The sequence below is a fragment of the Delphinapterus leucas genome, chromosome 12 (genome assembly GCF_059928025.1).
Source record: "Delphinapterus leucas isolate spDelLeu-1000000601 "Yukka" chromosome 12, BTC_Dleu_Yukka2, whole genome shotgun sequence".
Lineage (NCBI taxonomy): Eukaryota > Metazoa > Chordata > Mammalia > Artiodactyla > Monodontidae > Delphinapterus > Delphinapterus leucas.
Window position 1 is genome coordinate 60865706 of NC_143140.1, and position 19917 is coordinate 60885622.

Here is a 19917-nt window from a genome sequence, read left to right on the forward strand (position 1 = left end):
TTTTTAAGTTGAAATAAGATGTTTAATATATTAACAAAGCATTTTAATTTTGTCCTGCTTTTAGTGACTTTTTAAATTAACTGTAGTCTACTCAGCCTGCCATAACAGAATACTGCAGACAGAGTGGCTTAAATAAAAGAACTTGATTTTCTCACAGTTCTGGAGACTGCAAGTCCAAAGCCAGCAGGTTTGGTTTCTGATGAGACCTCTCTTCCTAGCTTGTAGACAGCCGCCTTCTCTTTGTGTCCTCTGTACATACACACTGCTGATGTTTCTTCCTCTTACAAGGACATCGGTGCTATTGGATTGCCACCCCACAGTGATGGCCTCATTTAACTTCATTCACCTCCTTTAAGGCCCTATGTCCAAGTACAGAAATATTGGGGGTTAGGACTTCAACATACGAATTTTGAGGCACACAATTCAGTCCATAACATTGATTATCAGTATCTGTCACATTGAATAAAAGCCTTCTGTTGTATGTTAGAGTATGCTTTTTTCATACTCTCCCAGTCACTTCTCATGTCTTTTATATTTTGAGGGAAGTAGTAAGACATTTGATAATTCAGATAGTAACATTACAGCTCTTAGAAATCACAGCACTTAATGTACTTATATGAGTTATTAATAATAAGAATAATAACTTAACATGTGCCAGCCACATGAGTAATATGTATAAAAAACAAATATTACCTATAGATTTTGTAGTTTTAGTCTTGAAATGAGAAAGTAAAGTGAGTGACATTAGTATTCTTAGTGAGGTATAATTGACATATTTCTCATCTGTACATCATGGTTCAATGTTTGTATGCATTATGAAATGATCACCACAGTAAGTTTAGTTAACATCCATCACCATACATAGTTACAAATTTTTTTTTATCATGATGAGGACTTTCAAGATCTACTCTCTTAGCAACTTTCAGATACGCAATGCACTATTATTAACTAGTTACCATGCTGTACATTACATCCTCATGGCTTATTTATTTTATAGTTGGAAGTTTGTACTTTTTGACCCTCTCCACTGTCTCCCTCCTCTAACCCCCTGACAACTATCAATCTGTTCTCTGTCTTAATAAGCTTCGTTTTTTGTTTGTTTTGTTTTTTAGAATCTACATATAAGTGAGATCATATGGTGTTTGTCTTTTTCTGTCTTATTTCACTTTGCTTAATGCCCTCAGGGTCCATCCATGTTGTTGCAAATGGAAAGATTTCATTCTTTTTTTATGGCTGAGGAGTATTCTATTATACATATCACGTCTGCTTTATCCATTCATCCATCGACGAACATACAACTTGCTCCCATATCTCGGCTGTTGTAAATAATGCTGCACTGAATGTGGGGGTGTATGTATCTTTTCAGATTAGGGTTTTCATTTTCATAAGGTAAATGCCCAGAAGTGGAATTGCTGGGTCATATGTTAGTTCTGTTTTTAATTCGAGGGGTCTTCATATTGTTTTCCATTGTGGCTGCGCCAATTTACCTTCCTTCCAAAAATGCACACAGGTTCCCTTGCCTTTTTATCCTCACAAACATTTGTTATTTCCTTTGGATAACAGCCATTTTAATAGGTGTGAGATGATATCTCATTGTGGTTTAGATCTGCATTTCCGTGATTAGCGATGTTGAGCATCTTTTCAAGTGCCTGTTGACCATCTGTATGTTGTCTTTGGAAAAATGTCTATTCAGATCCTCTGCCCATTTTTTTATTTTAATTTTTTGCTTTTGAGTTGTATGAGTTCTTTGTATATTTTGGATATTAACCCTTATCAGATACATGATTTGCAAATGTTTTCTCCCATTTGGTAGGTTGCCTTTTCATTTTGTTGATGATTTTCTTTGCTGGGCAGAAACATTTTAGTTTGATGTAGTCTCACTTGTTTTTTTGTTTTGTTTTTTTTTTTGCGGTACGCGGGCCTCTCACTGCTGTGGCCTCTCCCGTTGCAGAGCACAGGCTCCGGACGCGCAGGCTCAGCAGCCATGGCTCACAGGCCCAGCCGCTCCGCGGCATGTGGGATCTTCCCAGACCGGGGCACGAACCCGTGTCCCCTGCATCGGCAGGCGGACTCTCAACCACTGCGCCACCAGGGAAGCCCTATTCTTCCTTTTTTTAATGTGGTGTATCACGTTTTATTGACTTGTATTGAACTCTTCTGGCATCCCTGGAATAAATTCCACTTGATCATGGTGTATGATTCTTTTAATGTATCATTGAGTTTGGTTTGCTAATATTTTGTTGAGGAGTTGTATATCTGTATTCATCAAGGATATTAGTCTATAATTTCTTTTCTTGTGGTATCCTTGTCTGGTTTTGGGTAATGCTGGCCTCGTAGAATGAGTTTGGAAGTGTTCCCTCTTCCTGTATGTTTTGGAAGAGTTTGAAAAAGATGGTATTAATTCTTCTTTGAATGTTTTGTAGAATTCACAAATGAAGACATCTGGTCCTCTGCTTTTGTTTGTTGGGAAGTTTTTGATTACTGATTCAATTTCTTTCTTTTTTTTTTTTTTTAAAGATGTTGGGGGCAGGAGTTTATTAATTAATTAATTTATTTTTGCTGTGTTGCGTCTTCGTTTCTGTGCGAGGGCTTTCTCTAGTTGTGGCAGGCAGGGGCCACTCTTCATCACGGTGCGCGGGCCTCTCACTATGGCGGCCTCTCTTGTTGCGGAGCACAGGCTCCAGATGCGCAGGCTCAGTAGTTGTGGCTCACGGGCCTAGTTGCTCCGTGGCATGTGGGATCCTCCCAGACCAAGGCTCGAACCCGTGTCCCCTGCATTAGCAGGCAGATTCTCAACCACTGCACCACCAGGGAAGCCCCTACTGATTCAATTTCTATTAGCAATTGGTCTATTCAGATTTTCTGTTTCTTCATGACCCAATCTTAGAAGGTTGTTTGTTTCTAGGAATTTCTTCTAGGTTGTGTAATTTGTTGGCATGTGAGTGTTGATAGTGGTCTCTTATGATCCTTTGTATTTCTGTGGTATCAGTTTAAAGTTTCTTCTTTCAGTTCTGATTTTACTTATTTGAGTCTTTTTTTTTTTTTTCAAGTGAGTCTAGCTAAAGGCTTGTCAGCTCTATTTATCTTTTCAAAGAACCAGCTCTTAGTTTCATTCATCTTTTCTATTATGTTTTTAGTCTCTATTTCACTTATTTCTTCTCTGATCTTTATTTCCTTCCTTTCTAGTTTGTTGAGGTGTAAAGTTAGGTTGTTTATTTAATGTTTATTTTAATGCATTAAAAATACAAATATTACCTATATATTTTGCAGTTTTAAGTCTTGATATTAGAAACTACAGTGAATGACATCAGCAATCTTTATTTTGTGGCCTCCATAAAAAGTACTTGCACCATATGATGATTATGAGGGCTTGAAGCACTGTTCCAAAGAATTGGAAGGAGAAAAATCTAGAGAAAAGGCTTTAATAATTAATGGAGCCCCATAATAAACCAGTCATTTCTGTTTTAGTGACAAAATTAAGACCCATTGTGGACAATTTCACATTTGCTTTTCCCTGAGTTTAATTTGTTTAAGAAAGTCTAGTATATTTTTTTGGTAGATTTATAATATTTCCCTAAGCAAATTTGATACACAGAAGAAGAAATAGAGAATGATCTAAGAATGCTTCTGAGAATGCTTTTTCCTATCTAAAAATGATAAATAAGGTCACTCACCTTACATATTTTTAAACCTATAAAGGCAGTGTTAATTTTTGTTTGGTTGCTTTTTATCATTTTACTTTTGTCCTTTCAAATTAATTTATAAAACAAGGCAAGCCTTTTGCTCAAGTAATTTTTTGAAATGGCCTTCACTTTATAAGATCAAATTTAATCAGTGAGTTTTAACTTGTATGGAGTTTATTATAACTGAAATTACTTTGTCATGTTAAATTAGTCGTGTTTGGCTTTTAATTAATTACTTCATTTCTACCTTCTGTTTGTATGGAGAGGAGTGTATATAATTGCAGCAAGATCCCAGTCCTTTATAATGAAAGTGATGACATAAAATTGTCAAACAGTTCTCATGCACATCTAACAAATTATTCTCGACCTTGTTCAGTGTTGTTGATTTTGGCAGTGGAAGACTATTAGTTTTAGATTTTTACACTTTTGTATACTGTGTCTCTTCATTTTTGATTTGTTACTTGTTAGGTTTAACTTCAGTATAACTTTTGACCCACTTGATGTGTTGTTATAAAGTGTTCTCCCTCCCCCCCTTTTAAAATGTAAACATAAGTTATAAATGTAAAAAAATCTAAAGAATATAGATATTTCATAAAACTTTGTATCTTTGCATTATTGGCTATAGTTTTCAGACTTACTGAACATTAGTAGTAAAGGAGAAAATTCTTGCTAACCATGTTAAAATTATGAAGATGCCTGATTAAGAAAAGCTAGTTTTCTGTCATTATTCCCTGTTGTAGTCTGAAAGCTAAGTGAATGACAAATAACACTGTTTAATGCTTTATTTTTTACAGCGGTTTCACATCCATTTGACCTTATTATTTTGCCTCTGTTAGAGATGAGGAAGTGGCCAAGGCCTAGCCCAGTCCACTTAAATAGGAAGTGGCCAATTTGAGACCAAAACTCCTTTGTCCCTAAAATTCTCTCTCTTTTTTTCTAGATCATGTTGCCTTTTCACCAAAACACAATTCTACCTTTAGAATATGCCAAGATTAAAAGGCAAATGTTCTTCAGTAGCATGTTACAAGTTTCTTTTAAAGCCAGTTTTTTCTCATCACTCATGGGGCCATGGCAGAATGATTTGTTTTTACTAGAACTTATTTTTCCTGTTGATACAACGTGTAGTCAATGCTGCTATATATAGTTGTGGTCACAGTGGTTACTCCTATAAAACATTTTTCTCATATAAAATTCATAGGAGAAAAATGCTGATCTCTAGAGTTGTCCAGAACAGTTCAGAAATCAAGTGTAGTAGTTTGTCTTCAGTGAAGTACCCAAAATAATACTCTCTCAGTGTTTTATACCAATATACTTGGATAGACAAATGAGTACCCAAAGCAGCCATTTTCAAGACTTCCTTGAAATTTTTTTTTAAACATTAATGCAACTTTTGTATGCTATAGTACTTGGGTAAATATAAGAATATTATCTTAAATTGTCATTGCACTAAATGGGCCATCATGTGCCCTATTTGCTTTGTGGCTTACTTACTTGACATTCTGCCTTACACTGCTGGTGGTTTGAGAAGTACTGAAGTATAGATAAATTTAATTTTAGATACCATATGGGCATTAATTTAGACTAAAGTTATAATATTGTGTAAACCAGTTGTTATTTTTTTTATAGCTAGCCAGTATAGTTCACATGATTTAAAGTAGAGAATATTGGGAGGTCATAGTAGCAGGTGATGAAAGTTAATGTAATTTTTTATTTTGGACCAAATGAAAGAGTCCAGTAACATGAAGCCTATGAATGCTTCATTAATCAGAATGGAAGGTGGCCAAAACTGAAAGACTTGACTAAAGGACTGAAAGATTTTAAAGCTGTGGAGGGAGAAAAGAACCATTAACATTATAACAACAACAACGGTGTTTTAAATAAGAGAGAGAAGAGAAACTGAGGTCACTTGTTTGAGAAAATGACTTATGAATGGCTTGAAGTGGAAGAAATTAGTCTTTGTATAAGTAGTTTCCATATTAGAATGATAGTAGTGTTACTAATCACAAACTGTGGTGTTTTGCTGACATAATGCTTGTGCCTGTTTCCATTATGCATTATCCTTTCCCAGGATCGATGTTGTCAATTTTTTTTCCTTTGGCAGCCATTTGAATTAAAGGTGGTCTCTTCCTATTGACCTTTCTTTCTGAAATACTTTGTTTTTTGCCTGTCTCTTGCCAGGATGGTTGGGTATTTTCCTTTTGATTAGAGCTATGAAAGATTAGAGATTAGGTATGAAGTATTTCAATCTTATAACATGCCTGGTGGGAAATAGATGCTACTTCATTTATCAGTGAGAAAAATAAGACAGGGTGACACTAAATCAGAACATGATAGTTGGATATGAACTGAGTCTAGGTCATAGTACAATACAGTATTCATTACCATCAAAATGTGTGTCTGTGTGTGTGTCTCTGTGTGTGTGTGAGAGAGAGAGAGGGCAAGGGAGAGAGATGGAGAAAGAGAGACTCTTTTAAATTATTTTGCATTAGAAATCAGAAGGAAGCTATTTGCATTATTTATAAATTATATTTCAACTTGAGATATTTAAAAAAGGCTTATAAAAACAGAAAGAAGCCTGATGCTGCATATCATATTGTATTAATTCAGTTTTAAGGATCATGCCATCTACTTAGTTCTGAATGAATCACTTTTGCTGTTAATGGTACTGTTCCTTGAATTTAAATTTTAGAGAGTCATCACTTGACTTTTTCTTTTATACTTCTGCAACTAAATGACTTTGCCAAACTGGATGTTTTGTTAAATTAATGCTATCATAATAGTTTTAAATTACTATTTCTGGTAAACCAAGAAAAAGCAAAAGTCTGTCCCCTACTAGCTCCAAGAAGGAATCATTTAAGATACCTGGATCCTTCTATTTATGATGCTATTTGGATATGGCTCTTTTATTTGCAGGAAAAAGCAGTTGTTCTCTGAAGGCAGAGAGAGCATCCGTCTTAATGTTCCAGCTCTAATGCTCATATTTTCAAACCATGGCAGTAAAACAGTCTTTAACTGCTGTTACAGAATCTTAGGCAGAGGTCAGTTGCAAAATATAAAGTATGATCTAGGGGTCCAAGGCATGAATGGTTTAGGGAAATTGGAAGTTTATGTTCATAGTCAGCATAATCCTCTGGAGCTTTTTTTATAATTCTCAAATGACACATTTTCTATTTTTTGTATTTTTATTTATTTATCAAATGGTTATTTAATTTAGAACTATATTTCTAGTGTTTTTCAAATTCAAACACAAACTAGTGTCTTCTTCTCACTCCATGACCCACCAAGAACCCAACCCTGAGATTTTAATGTGTATTTTTTTTTGCCCAAAACCTAAAGGGTATAGTTTAATGAATAATTATAAAGTAAACATCTCTGTAACCACCACCAAGGTCAGAATTACGGAGTATTGGAGCATCCCCTTTTGTGGCTATTTTTGATCATAAACACCTCCTCCTGCAGGTATAACCACTAATCTTTTATGGTAATCACTTCCTTACTTTCCTTTGTAATATTATCACTATCGAATTCATCCCTAAGCAAAATAATTTTGTTTGTTTTTGATGTTTACGTATATAAATGCATGTGTATTTTAATTAATTTTTCTTTTAATGGATTGTTGATGATTTTAAGAGGTCACCTAGGAGATGAATTGTCTCCAAATTAAAGCAAGAGTATGTATGTTCATGTCTATGCATGTTTTGGTCTGTTACTCATCCTCTGCTGCTTAGGTAAGTAAGGTTCTTCTTAACTTTAATTGACTTTTAGATATAGTAGCTAATAAGTTGTCATTACATTTTTATCCCCTGTGTTGACCTGTATTTTAATGTTTGAGGTTAAGTTTCGAATTTTATGGAGTTATAGGTTTTAGTGGCGAGTATGTAGAAAGTATTCATAGTTCTGTATCATCATGATAGCACAGATATCCATGATGGTTTTTTTTAGTTAGAAAGAAATTATGTGTTGAGTGCCAGATGTCAAAGTTCAATCATTAGGTGTCACTCATTTTCAGAACTCTAGATATAAAGATTTTTATATATATTAAAATATTTTAACAAATTTTAGGTAACTTAATATCTTACAGAGTAATTAAACTTTTTACAAGTACAGGTTATATGTAAATACCAAGTTTAGGGATGAAGATTTCCAACCCTTACCTTGCTCCCATTAAGAATAGTGCTAGAGGGCTTTTTTCCTTAACAGTATTGGATGCCAGACTTTTGACCTGCTTGTCCTTGGTTTGGAAATGGCCTAGTGCTGTTTATAGTTGTATAACTTTAGCACAAGTGGTTTCTATAGCTACTGTCCAGTACCAGATGTAGAACACTGGGAAGCTTTGATAAGGGGAGCAGGATTTTTAAACAAAAGCCGGACATGGATAATTACCCTGAAGCTGAACTGAGGTCCATTATGTTCAGCACTGTCATTTACATTTCATTTTCACTCTCTGCTGATTATAAGAAGGAAAATCTACTCACTGTTTTCCTCTTCCATCTCCTTGCCTTCTTCCTCTCACCTTATTAAAGAATGTGTATTATACCTTTAATCTGTTTCATGAATCCTCGACAGAATTAGGTGAGCATCACCAATTTGATGGCTTTTACTTAACGATGACAGCATCATTGGTTTCCACTTGTCATAGAATAAGTTTCGTAAGCCATTTGTATTCAAGTGTTTGCAGTGAAACTGCTGTTTTGTATAAACGGCTGCCACTTTGAGAATATAAATGACTTAAGGTTAATACTAGTGAGGTAGAAGAAATCATTATCTCATTATCAGGAGCTGTCAGTAAGTGAAAGGACAACTTAAACCTGACCTATAATTAAAATAGCCATTTGGTTTTCTTCCAGATGGTTTTCAACTTCATCCCCAAAGTGACACCTTTCTAGGGGAAAGCTCTTGTTTTTAAACAGTAATTTTTATAAATTGATGATTATTCTTAGGTATATTGTTGGGGGGTTTTTTGAAAGTAAGTCTTTTGGCAGTAAAGGGATACCGTGAGAGAATTTTGTCTTCAGTTAGAATGTGGGTTGGGAGTGATGAGACAGGCTGTAGAGTTAAGCAAGGGGATCCAGTTTGTAGTAGAGGGGGACTGGGGGCAAGGAAGTTGAGAAAATTCATACTTGATGACTCCCTTTTTTTTTTTCTCTGTAAAGAAGGATGTAAGTTTTTGTTGAGAGTGAATGGAAAAGGTAGTATGAGAAAACTGTCTTTTACTGATTTTTACATTCATGTATTTTTCATATTTTAGTATGTTTTCTTTTTCTGATTTGATTGCATGTTCCCTGAGGGGAAAGCCATGGCTTTCATCACTCAGCATGTGTTTATGGGACCATTTGTGTCATGTGTTGAGACAGAACAGACTGATAAAACATAGTCCTTATCCTTAGAGAACTTGCATGTGGGAGAAACGATGACCCAACCCATTCCAGCATAACGTGTTTGGTTTCGTAGTGATCAGTGCATATTGCTCTGTGAACACCAGAGAGCGCCTACCTGAGGAGATGGTCCTTGAGTCAAGAGGCCAACATTTTCAGCAAAGGTACAGAGACATGAGAGGGGTTATGGTGCATTCAGGGAACCCTAGACATTTAAGCATGACTGAAATACTAAGTATGTGGGGAGGAGTGGCTTGAGAAGTGGAAAACCAAAGGCCTGCCTAGTGTTAAAGGTCTTTACATACCAAAGAGTTTCAAGTTTATCCTATCGGTGATGGCAAGCCCTGAGGAATGTGAGTTAGTAGAGTGCAGAAGTTCTTGTTTTAGGAAGGTCACCCGGGCTTTAACATGCAGGCAAGTTTTTATTATGGAAAGATGCCTGTGATACCAGCCTGGAGACTTCTGGCATGGTCATGTGAAGATGATGAGGCTGTCAACTAATAAAGGTGGAAACTGGAGATTGTGGGTGAGACAGTGGAACTGAGAGCTTCAGGGGAGGTAGATGTGCCAGGACCTAATGACTAATTGAATAACTGGGGTAAGGGAGACAGGAGTTAAGGATAACTTTTAGAAATCTGGCTTGGGGTAGCTGAGTAGGTAGATGTATCTTTACCCGTCCTCCCTGCTTCCCAAAGGACATGGTGCAGTGCCGCTTTCCTGGACTACTGCAGGAGTCTTCCAGCTGGTTTCCCTGCCTCTGGAATTTCTCCTACCATTAAGTTTCCTGTACGGTAGCCGGAATATCTTTCACAATGTAAACAGATAATGAAACTCCCCTGCTTAAAAGTCATCAATAACTTTGTGAAATTTAGACTAAAATTCAGAGTCCTTCACATAACCCTCAAGGCCGGCCTGATCTTAGACTTCTGGCCTGTCTCTCCAATCTCATTTTGTGCCACCTTCCCTTTAGTTTTGCAAGCCTTAGCCACACTAGCCTGCTTTCAGTTCCCAGAATGTACTTACCTCTTTCAAGTCTGAGCCTTTTCACATTGTTTCCTCCCTCATTGTGTTCCCTAGAACACAATGTGTTCCCTAGAATGCTTTCTTCTGGTCCCTTTCTGTGAGTAAATTTGACTCATCCTTTAGGTCTCAGATAAATGTCACTTCCTTAGGGAAGCCTTTCTTATCCATTCTCTTCTCCCCCATCTAACTAGGTGTCTCCTTATATTCTTATAGTAACCCTTTTCTTCCCAGTGTTTAATCATGGTTTGTAAATACATGTTTGGGTATACATTGTTTAATGTCTCTTCCCGCTAGTATATAACTGTGAATTCATGGAGCTTGACTGTTTTGCTCACCACTCAGTAAATATTTATGGAATGAATAGTAATTGTTCAGTGATTGTTTTGGGCCCCTCTAGAATAAAAAACAATCAAATTCAACAGCATTTAAATCATCCATTTGAAAGAAGAGTAGGAATAGATAGTTAAGCCTAGCTAAAAGTTTTCTGTTTCAAAATACACTGAATTTTATCATTACCCTGATATCACTCCTCAAAAGTCAGTGGTACAGAAACATTTTAATCCTATCATACCTAGGCCTCATTTCTCATGAGAAGCAAACCAAAAAAGCAGCTGAATTGCCATTCTGTGGAAAATCATAACACCTTCCTTCTGTTTAAGGGAGATGATAACAAAGAATGGCAGATTTCTGGGAGAAGGCAGTAATTAGAAGGATAGTTTTACCTAAATGGAGCTGTCAACTTTAGTTTCTTTAAAGTCTGAGCAGTTTTATGATGTTCAGGACGCTCTTACATATATGTATTCTCCCAGTGTAATCCAGAGTGTCATTAGTTCCATTCAAAGTGTCAGCTTCAGGGCTTCCCTGGTGGCGCAGTGGTTGAGTCCGCCTGCCGATGCAGGGGACACGGGTTCGTGCCCCGGTCCGGGAAGATCCCACGTGCCGCGGAGTGGCTGGGCCTGTGAGCCATGGCCGCTGGGCCTGCGCGTCCGGAGCCTGTGCTCCGCGGCGGGAGAGGCCACAGCAGTGAGAGGCCCGCGTACCGCAAAAAAAAAAAAAAAAGTGTCAGCTTCAGATGTAACTACGAAACATACAGTTTTCTTTCTTTTCTTGAGAAGTTGTTCCCCTTTAGATTAACATTTATTAAATTACAAGTGGCTGAAGTACTTTCCTTTCAATGTCTCCTGTGTTCTTTTTGATGCTCTACTTTTGATGTAGAGTTATTTGTAAAAATAAAGATTAACTTGAATAAGGTCTAGTTTATGTACTTCTCCTTTATTTTTCTCGAGAATAATTTGCAAATGGACATAAATGACAATGATACACTTTACAGTCACTAAGGTAAATATGTATTTGTATATTTCCACACTATTCTTCTGAAAATGAAATGGTGTGAATAAATGCCAGTGCCCTCTGAAGGAAAATGGCCATCATGTTGCTGCTCTGTAACTCTAGGTGTTTACAGCAATCAGGACTTAGAGACAGTGAGGGAAATAGAGCGCTCCTGACAGTCGGATGCATGATGGTCAGCTCTGCTTTAAACTATCTTTATCCACAGCGGGAAATACTATACAGAAGGATTTATCTGCTTCAGCCAGCAGAGGGCACTGTACACATAAAAGTACACTACCAATTGTAAAGCTTCCTTTGATTTTTTTTGGCAAGTGTGTTAAAATTCCTCGAGTGGTTTATGTTTAGAATTAGCAGTACTGATAGGACAGGAAATTGGCTGGGTGGGACAGTGGTTAAAGGGGTTCTGTCTAAAAGTTTAGATCTGAAATATGTGCTACCAAATATGTTGCTGTTCCGTGAAGAATGTCCTCTAAATGTCAAACTCCATTTTGAACGACCCACTAATCTACCATGTGGGAAGTTAACTCTTTAACCATTGTTTTGATGTAATTTCTACTTAAAAAAAAAAAAAACTGTGATGGAAAACGCATGAGCTTTGAAGTCTGATCTAGTCTACAATTCTGGAAATACTGCTTACTAGATGTGTGACTTGTGGCAGATAATTCAGACTCTTTTAGTCTCTTTCCATATCTGCAAAATTTAGATAATAATCTGTGAAAAGATACAGAAAATTAAATAATTCACTTATGTAAAACACATAGTTGCAAATACGTATCAGTTGCTTTCTTGAATCAGAACTTGTATGTTTCTTGTCATATTTACAATTGCTGTTTGTCTTACAAAGTTAAGTGATAGGTCTGAAAGCTGTGTATTTCCATTATGTAGCCATCTGTAGCTAGCACAGATTTTCCTACAGAAATTCTTGATTTCTGGTTATAAAAATGATAAACAGTAGATAGTGTAATCAACAATCTTAATATTTTATTCATATTTCCATAAGTATTGCCATGTGCCAAAATTTAACCAGTAGTTATGAAATTTGGGAAAAGTGGTCTGTAATCTTTCATTGCCATAGTTTTCTTTCTTGGCATTTCCTAATTCTTTGTGTATTTTTATTTTCCATGAAGTACTTCTTGCTTACTAAAGATTGGCAGAACTCAGGTTTCATGATACATAGATGATATCGTGACTGATAGTGATAGACAGATTTGGAAGTGTTAGAGAAACCAGAAATCAAACATTGGGGCAAGATTGAGTTAGTGAGGGATATCAAGCGTTGTGTTGCTTGAGGGTACTCTTCTCCTTTTAAGTAAACCCTTGGCATTTGAGATACTGAGTTGAAAAAAAAAATCTGCAGATATTCTTGGTTGAGATGGGCAGGGAATGTGAATAGAGAAGAGTTATCAAAAGGTGATGAAAAATATGTAGAGTTGAATATCATCATCTCAAGTGTGAGCCCTGGTAAACTAAACTAAAGATAGGATGAAAGAGAGAGGGAACAGAGAAAAAAATAGCGAGCTTGCCATTTTATTCAGCATCAAGTTAACATAAGTTCTGAATGCTGCAAATGGTATTTTTCATAAGGACCAGAGTATATGTTAAATGTGTATTGTTCATAGGTAATGATATTTACATATATGATATGTATGTGATAATATGTGGACCATAAATGTACTGAATGTTTTATGTGGAACATTTTATGAACCATATCTTTTCCACTTAGATGAAAATGGTAGCCAAAGTCTCTGGAGTGTCTGGCTTATCCCAAAGCAGGACTTAACGCTGCTAGTAATAGAACGGCTCTTGCCAGGTCCCTGGCTGCATAAGGGATTTGGAGCTTTTGGGTTCTCCAGGAGTTTTTGTTATGAATGTCTTATTTCACAATTAGGGGGCAATCAATCTTACAGAAGGAGGCGTTCCACTATAGGACCCAAACACATACCTCACATTGATTCTTCTCTACTCCCTGGGAGATAAATAGCATTTCCCCCAGCCCCCAGAGGTTGCATTGCGAAGGTTAATAGTCTTTCCCCACTTTTCCTGTAGCATGTATTTCTCTGTCACTGGGTCTCTGTAGCACTGAATATATGGTCTTTTAGGGGCTTATTTTGCTTTTCCTACTATATGTTCTGAGCGAATCTTGAAGTCTAAACTAGTTAGATAAAGAATGCCATAGGTAGTATATGTTTTTTTGATAAACATTAATTGTCATAGGTTTTAATCATTACTTTTGGGTTTTCCAGGTTTCTGCTGTTCATTCTCAGTCTCTGCCTCTGGTCTTTATAGTCTCTTCTTCATCCTCAGTTTGTCCTATGTATATCCTTTAAGTCAAAGACAAGCTATTTGGTTAAGCTCCCACTTTGGTCTATGAGGATACCTACCTTCCATTGTGCTTCAGCTTTTCTCTCCTGCTTCCCCCAGTGAGCTGCATAATTGGCAGTTTAGGTGGGTTAGGCACACAAGTAACTGAGCCTGAGTCAGTCCCCGGCCCATCCTGGTCTTCAGCTGTCTTACCATGCCTCTACCTTTTCATATAGCACTCTGGGATCACACATTTCTGTCCTGTCATTCCACTGCAGCCCCAGGACATTCACTGAAGTAGTCTGCAGTGCATTTTGAGATGTAGAGGTGCTCTTGCATGGCTTAGAGGAGTCACAGGGAGAAGAGAGGACAGAAGGCAAAGCTGGGAAGGATCTCACTGCCTGACAGTGTTCTGATCCCTCTTGTACAGAAGAGGAAAGTGAGAAGACATTCAGCAAACTGATGTGCAATTGAATCTCACTCCCAAATGTTAAGGGAAAAGCCTCAGAATTGGGGAAAGTTTGAACCCGTTTCGATTTTAGCCAGAATGCTGGAATATTAGATTTGCATTTTAATAAGTTGCATTTGACCCCATTATGGAGAATAGAGAGGGAGCCACAAAGGCAAGGCAACTGGCAGTTTAGGAAAAAAGCAAGGAGAGATGAGGAAGGCTTAAACTATAATAGTGGAGTTACGGGTGAAGAGGAGGAGTGGATTTGAGAAATTTAGGATGCAGAATCTAAGATTTTAGGACTGACTTAATGTGAGAAGAAAAGGGAGAGTGATTTGACCCAGGTTTCTGATTTTGATGACTGGGTGGAGAATGATGCAAAGAGCTGTGAGAAGCAATGTAGCAGGAGAGATGTCACATCTGGACATAGCTTTACATATAACCAAGTAAAGGTATTTCTGCCAAGATTAAGGTAATGTAGTTCAGAAAGTAGGCAAGTTTTCTAGTGATCTTATTTGATATAAGGACAGAATGTACAACGCCTGGAAGAGCAGATGATGGCAAGTCCCTTCCTTTCCTGTGACTCTTCAGTCAGACTTCTGATAAAAGTTGGCATGCACAAGGCAAGGCTAAATGCTGGACCATCATCCTGTATTGCTGCTCTCCCAGGTCCGGTCTGGAGATGTGGACATTGAGTCCTCCCGTCCAGTCGACAGTACTGCTAGGGTTATGGTATCCCTCAGGCATCCTGTGGCTCTTTATATCTCCTTCTAGTATGAAAATTTTGTATCATTGAAATAATCCTCTTAGTTACTAGAACAAAGTTAATAGCATTTCTGATCCAGGTCTCTTCCTTTCTGGGGAGCCTTTGTTCATCACATGTTTATTCCCTGAGATACTCCTGCTTCTTGAGTTGAGGCAAGAGTTAGCTCTTTTGGGGAAAAAAACCTCATTATGTTATAGTTAAAGGGTGTAGTCCCTGGGTCTGGTAGACCTGTGTTCAAATCCTAGCTCTGTCACTTACCAGCTGTATTATCTTGGGCCTGTACTCTTAAATAACTCCTCATCTGTAGATGGTAATAAGAGTGTACTTATCTCTTAAAGCTGATGAGTTTGTATTAGATAGTGCATGTAAAGCATTTAGGATGGTTTTTGGCCCGTAATAAATACCCCATAAATACTACCTTTCATTTGGTATTCTTTAACTTTTTATCTTTTGGGGATTATATAGCCTGAAGTTAGTAACCATTGGCATGCTTTCACGTGCTTGCAAGAATTTGGAACTGTAGTATATTTAGTGCCATAAAATTTAAATAGCCACTTTTTTTCTTTTTAAATGAATCAGGAAATCTGGGCATGTTTAATAATTTCTTTTTTTGTGTAATTAAAAAAAAACATTCTGGGGCAAAATAGTTTCTGAATAAACAAATCAGCCAACATAATTTTATTTTGGCTAAACCTGGGCTTTTATTAATATTAGATATGAGGGAGAGAATGAAAGTATTCATCTCATACAGGAATGAGGAAAAATACAAAAATATTTTGAGGATTGTTATATTCCAGATATATTTGTAGATATCATTTTGATACTGAAACCAGGATAAATAATTAGGCTTCATATTTTCTAATTATGTCTCCCGCCTATTCTCAGAATCACATTAATCCCTGTACATTTGAATATGAATTTACAGAAATGCATGGGAAATGAGATTTTATTTCTAATTAGATTTTTTTTCACAGTTTAAGGTGGCTAGTGAAATTGGGTGAGAAGCTGATGTTTTAATGTTGTCTGTCAGTCTTCTTATCCTCAATTTTCTAAGCTGAAACATGACATTTTAGCCCAGGTTAATATTTCCAGTTTCCAAATGTCAGTCTAAGCACTAGTCCTCACCTGTCTCTGAAGTCTAAAAGTGTGAAGATCACTTGTTTATCCTGTATCTTCATCTACTGAGGTTACTGAAAGTTGCCAGGAATAGTTTATTTCATTAACTGAACGTGCATGTACTCCCAAACAGTGTTACTGATCTGTATGACATCATACAAATGTAATAATTTGTTGTTGTACACCATTGGAGTAGAAGCTTCCTTGCTTGATAATTCTTATAGTCAAAGACGGTTTCAGTTTGTGCTGAACTAGGAATCGGAAGATGCAGGTGGTTGTCCCAACTCGAGCTGCCTGGATGATTCTCTTTGCATTCCCTGGGTCTCTGTTTTCCCAGTAAAAGTTTTTGTCTTCTCTGTGCAGAGGACTGTTGGGTGGATCAGATGAGGTGAAGTAAGTGAAAACACTTTGGATACCCAAGCATGATACAGATATAGAGTGGTGGTGTATTTCTTGTTCATGTAATAAAGGAAAACAAATGTGTACCAGAGAGTGAGATTTTGCTTAAAGTAAATGACTGCTTTGGTTGCAGGCTAACGAAAGAAATAACTCAAACATCTTTATTTTCTGTATTTTCCAACCAACCAGAACCGGGACCAGTATTCACATCTGCTGAGTGATCACTTTCTGCCGTACCAAGGTCATAATTCCTTCCGTGAGAAATATTTCAGTGGGGTAACAAAAAGAATTGCCAAGGAAGAAAAATCCAGCCAGGAGTGAAAATTAGGATTTTGACAATGGAGAAAGAATAAGGATTTGATAGAAAAGACATCTGGATGTGAACTTTCATGTATGATACAGAAAATGTACTGTTTTAAATAATTTTATATAACAAAATAAATGCTATAAAGTCAACTGAACAATTCTTTTAACATTAGCTTTGTTTTATAGACTATTCTGTTGTATGTGGTCTTTTGAACTTTATATTTATGCTTTCAAGTATTATGGAAATTGAAAACAGTTATATTTTTGGTAATTAATTTACAAATGGTATTGACTTTTTAAACAGATATCTGCTGGATATGTTATAGGCATTAATAGTGTTTGAGAATTTATTCATTAGGTTAGGCTTGTTTAATTTTGGTTTTGATTGTAATTGTTTTACATTGTCATTAATAAAGCTTACTGAGGATTCCTAAAATCGTGTAGTATACGGAGGGGATGTGATGAAGGAAATGAATTTTTATTTATAAATCCCAGACAAGTTAGTAACACAATGATAATGGTGATGATGAGAAAGGCTAGGACCTGACAACCTAAAAAGATTCCAAACTCCTTGAGGCCTGTCCACATCTGAAGCTTGTCTGTACCTTGGATTTGCTTCTGCATTCCTAAACCTTGACTGTCGGTCAAGTTAACTACCCACAATTTTTGGTTTAGAAAGTAACTGATAGTTAAAAGCAGTAACAACAACACAAATCCTTGATGGTTCCCTAATGGCATTAAGTCTAATCAGAGCTCTTTGAAATAGAAGCTGTATTTTCTTGAAGGAGAAACTTTGCTGAGTCCACATTGTGTCCATCATGAAAATATCTTGTTTGAAAACCACTCTACCCATTAATTCAGGATGCTAATAGCTTTCCTGCTCTCGGTGGTCAAAGTACCTCAGCAGGACGGCAGTAAACGAATCCTCTCTCTTTAACCAGAGCCTATTTTTATTTATGCTATTATTATTATTTTAGTGTTACTGCTGGCTTTTATGGACTCACACTTTGAATGTGCATAGCTTAGGACCTCCAGAAGACCAGTGCTGCCCAAGCAGAGAGAGAGAGAGCAGGCCATCCGCCTAGTTCTCCCTCCTTTTCTTGTCCTGCAGCTCTGAATTTCAGCAGCAGATCTCAAACATTTCAGTGATTGTTTTGTTTGGGTTTCTGGATGTGATTTGTGGTACACTGGGGAAAATCTAAAAGTATTCAAGGATGATTTATTTTCAGTATTTCTGTTGTAAACTGACTTATTTAAAATTTTTTGAGGTTATATGGGCGGTGAGTTTGAAACTTTGTAGCTGACTAAATTTGGAATGAGATTTTAGCCTTGCCCCATTTTTTGGTTGTCACAAAAATTAGTCCAAATTAGTTCCAAGTTAGATCTGGAAAAGTTGCAACATTAATTTTAGTCACTTTGTTCTTAAAAATTATCCAACATTAAAAAATATATATTTCAAATTATTTCTTATTACCATTAGTGGAGGCCTTCTAATCTTTAATTCTTCATTGTTGTGAGGTTTATTTTCATATATATCAATAAGTTCAGTCTCCCATTCCTGAAATGTCACCGGACTCAGAGTGTGAATTTGTGCAGTTGTTTTAAGGTTGGTACTCAGAAGTGAAAAAGAAACCTGATCACTTTCAACCGATTTTGATTTTAGTGCAGGTAACACGTCCTCGTATTCTAAAAAAAAGAGACTTTATTTTCTGGCATCAGGATCTTACTACTTCTGCATAAGTTGGAGAAGATCATTTCTGGGATTGCTTTAGTTTTATGTGTATTCCTCAGCACTTACTGGCTGGAATATCACCTAGCAAAATGCCTACATTTTGGGTAGTCCTGTAGTATGAATTTACAGTGTAATCTGTGAGTGAACCCTAGGTGGTCTGTGGGCTGGCCTATTTAATGTTTATAATATGACAGACTCTGTAATTTTGTTTCTGGCATATATTAAAACATCCGTAAAATACAGACGGTTACGGATGTAACCGTCTTGGTGGTATTTCACCATAAGTAACCTCCTTCCCATCCATTCTGGTGGATTTTTTTTTTTTTTTTTGCTGTGATAGCTGGGAAGGAATAGTGGAATAGGAGGTCTTTGGGGTATTTAACCAAAGTGGCCAACAGATTAAAAAAAGTTTAAAATCTGCTACAAATTTCTAGCCACTTCCTGCCCAAGGTGACCCAGGTTTAGGCCTGTTCGCCACTAACTTCCTTATGACTAATTCTTTAAGTACAGAGATTGAGCAATGAAACATTTTCAAACTGTTTAAACTCTGGGAGGTAAGTCAGTGTTACCATTATTTCCTTATGGTGGAAACTCATTTAAAATTCAGGGCTGGGCTTCCCTGGTGGCGCAGTGGTTGAGAGTCCGCCTGCCGATGCAGGGGACACGGGTTCGTGCCCCGATCCGGGAAGATCCCACATGCCGCGGAGCGGCTGGGCCCGTGAGCCATGGCCGCTGAGCCTGCGCGTCCGGAGCCTGTGCTCTGCAGCGAGAGAGACCACAACAGTGAGAGGCCCGCGTACCGCAAAAAAAAAAAAAAAGAAAAAAAAAATTCAAGGCTTCCCTGGTGGCGCAGTGGTTGAAAGTACGCCTGCCGATGCAGGGGACACATGTTCATGCCTCGGTCCGGCAAGATCCCACATGCCGCAGAGCGGCTGGGCCTGTGAGCCGTGGCCGCTGAGCCTGCGCGTCCAGAGCCTTTGCTCCGCAACGGGAGAGGCCACAACAGTGAGAGGCCCGCGTACCGCAAAAAAAAAAAAAAAAAAAAAAAAAAATTGATATACCCTACATATTTAAGAAGAACGGTGATTACAACTAAAGAACTTTATTTCAAGTTTGGTAGGGAAAAAGTAGAGTATGAGTTAACATACCAAATGCATTGTAGTGAATGTGTTTAAATTATTGGATGAAAAATGTGCTTTAAAAGTTTGGGACAGAAACAACTTTTAAGGTAATATGTTTTATACTCTTATAATTAAACAATCAGGGATGACTTTTTTTTTTTTTAACATCAGGAAATTAGATGTTAAGTTTGTGTTATCTAGATGCCAATATAAGCAAATCTGACTCTTGAATCAAAGGCCTTAGTCCTTTTGGGTTAAGAGAACTAACCCATGCTGGAAATATTATCAAGTATT

General features: G+C 37.1%; 1 protein-coding gene across 4 annotated transcripts in view; it reads left to right on the forward strand.

The window, feature by feature from the left end:
* TRMT11 (tRNA methyltransferase 11) overlaps positions 1 to 17206 on the forward strand; it is a 61141-nt gene extending 43935 nt beyond the window's left edge. For all 4 annotated transcript variants that reach the window (XM_022555986.2, XM_022556006.2, XM_022555997.3 and 1 more), the window contains exon 13: positions 16654 to 17206. In XM_022555986.2, coding sequence (XP_022411694.1) covers positions 16654 to 16785 — 132 coding nt within the window. In that variant the 3' untranslated portion in view covers positions 16786 to 17206. The remainder of the gene's footprint in view (positions 1 to 16653) is intronic.
* Positions 17207 to 19917: the final 2711 nt, after the last annotated feature.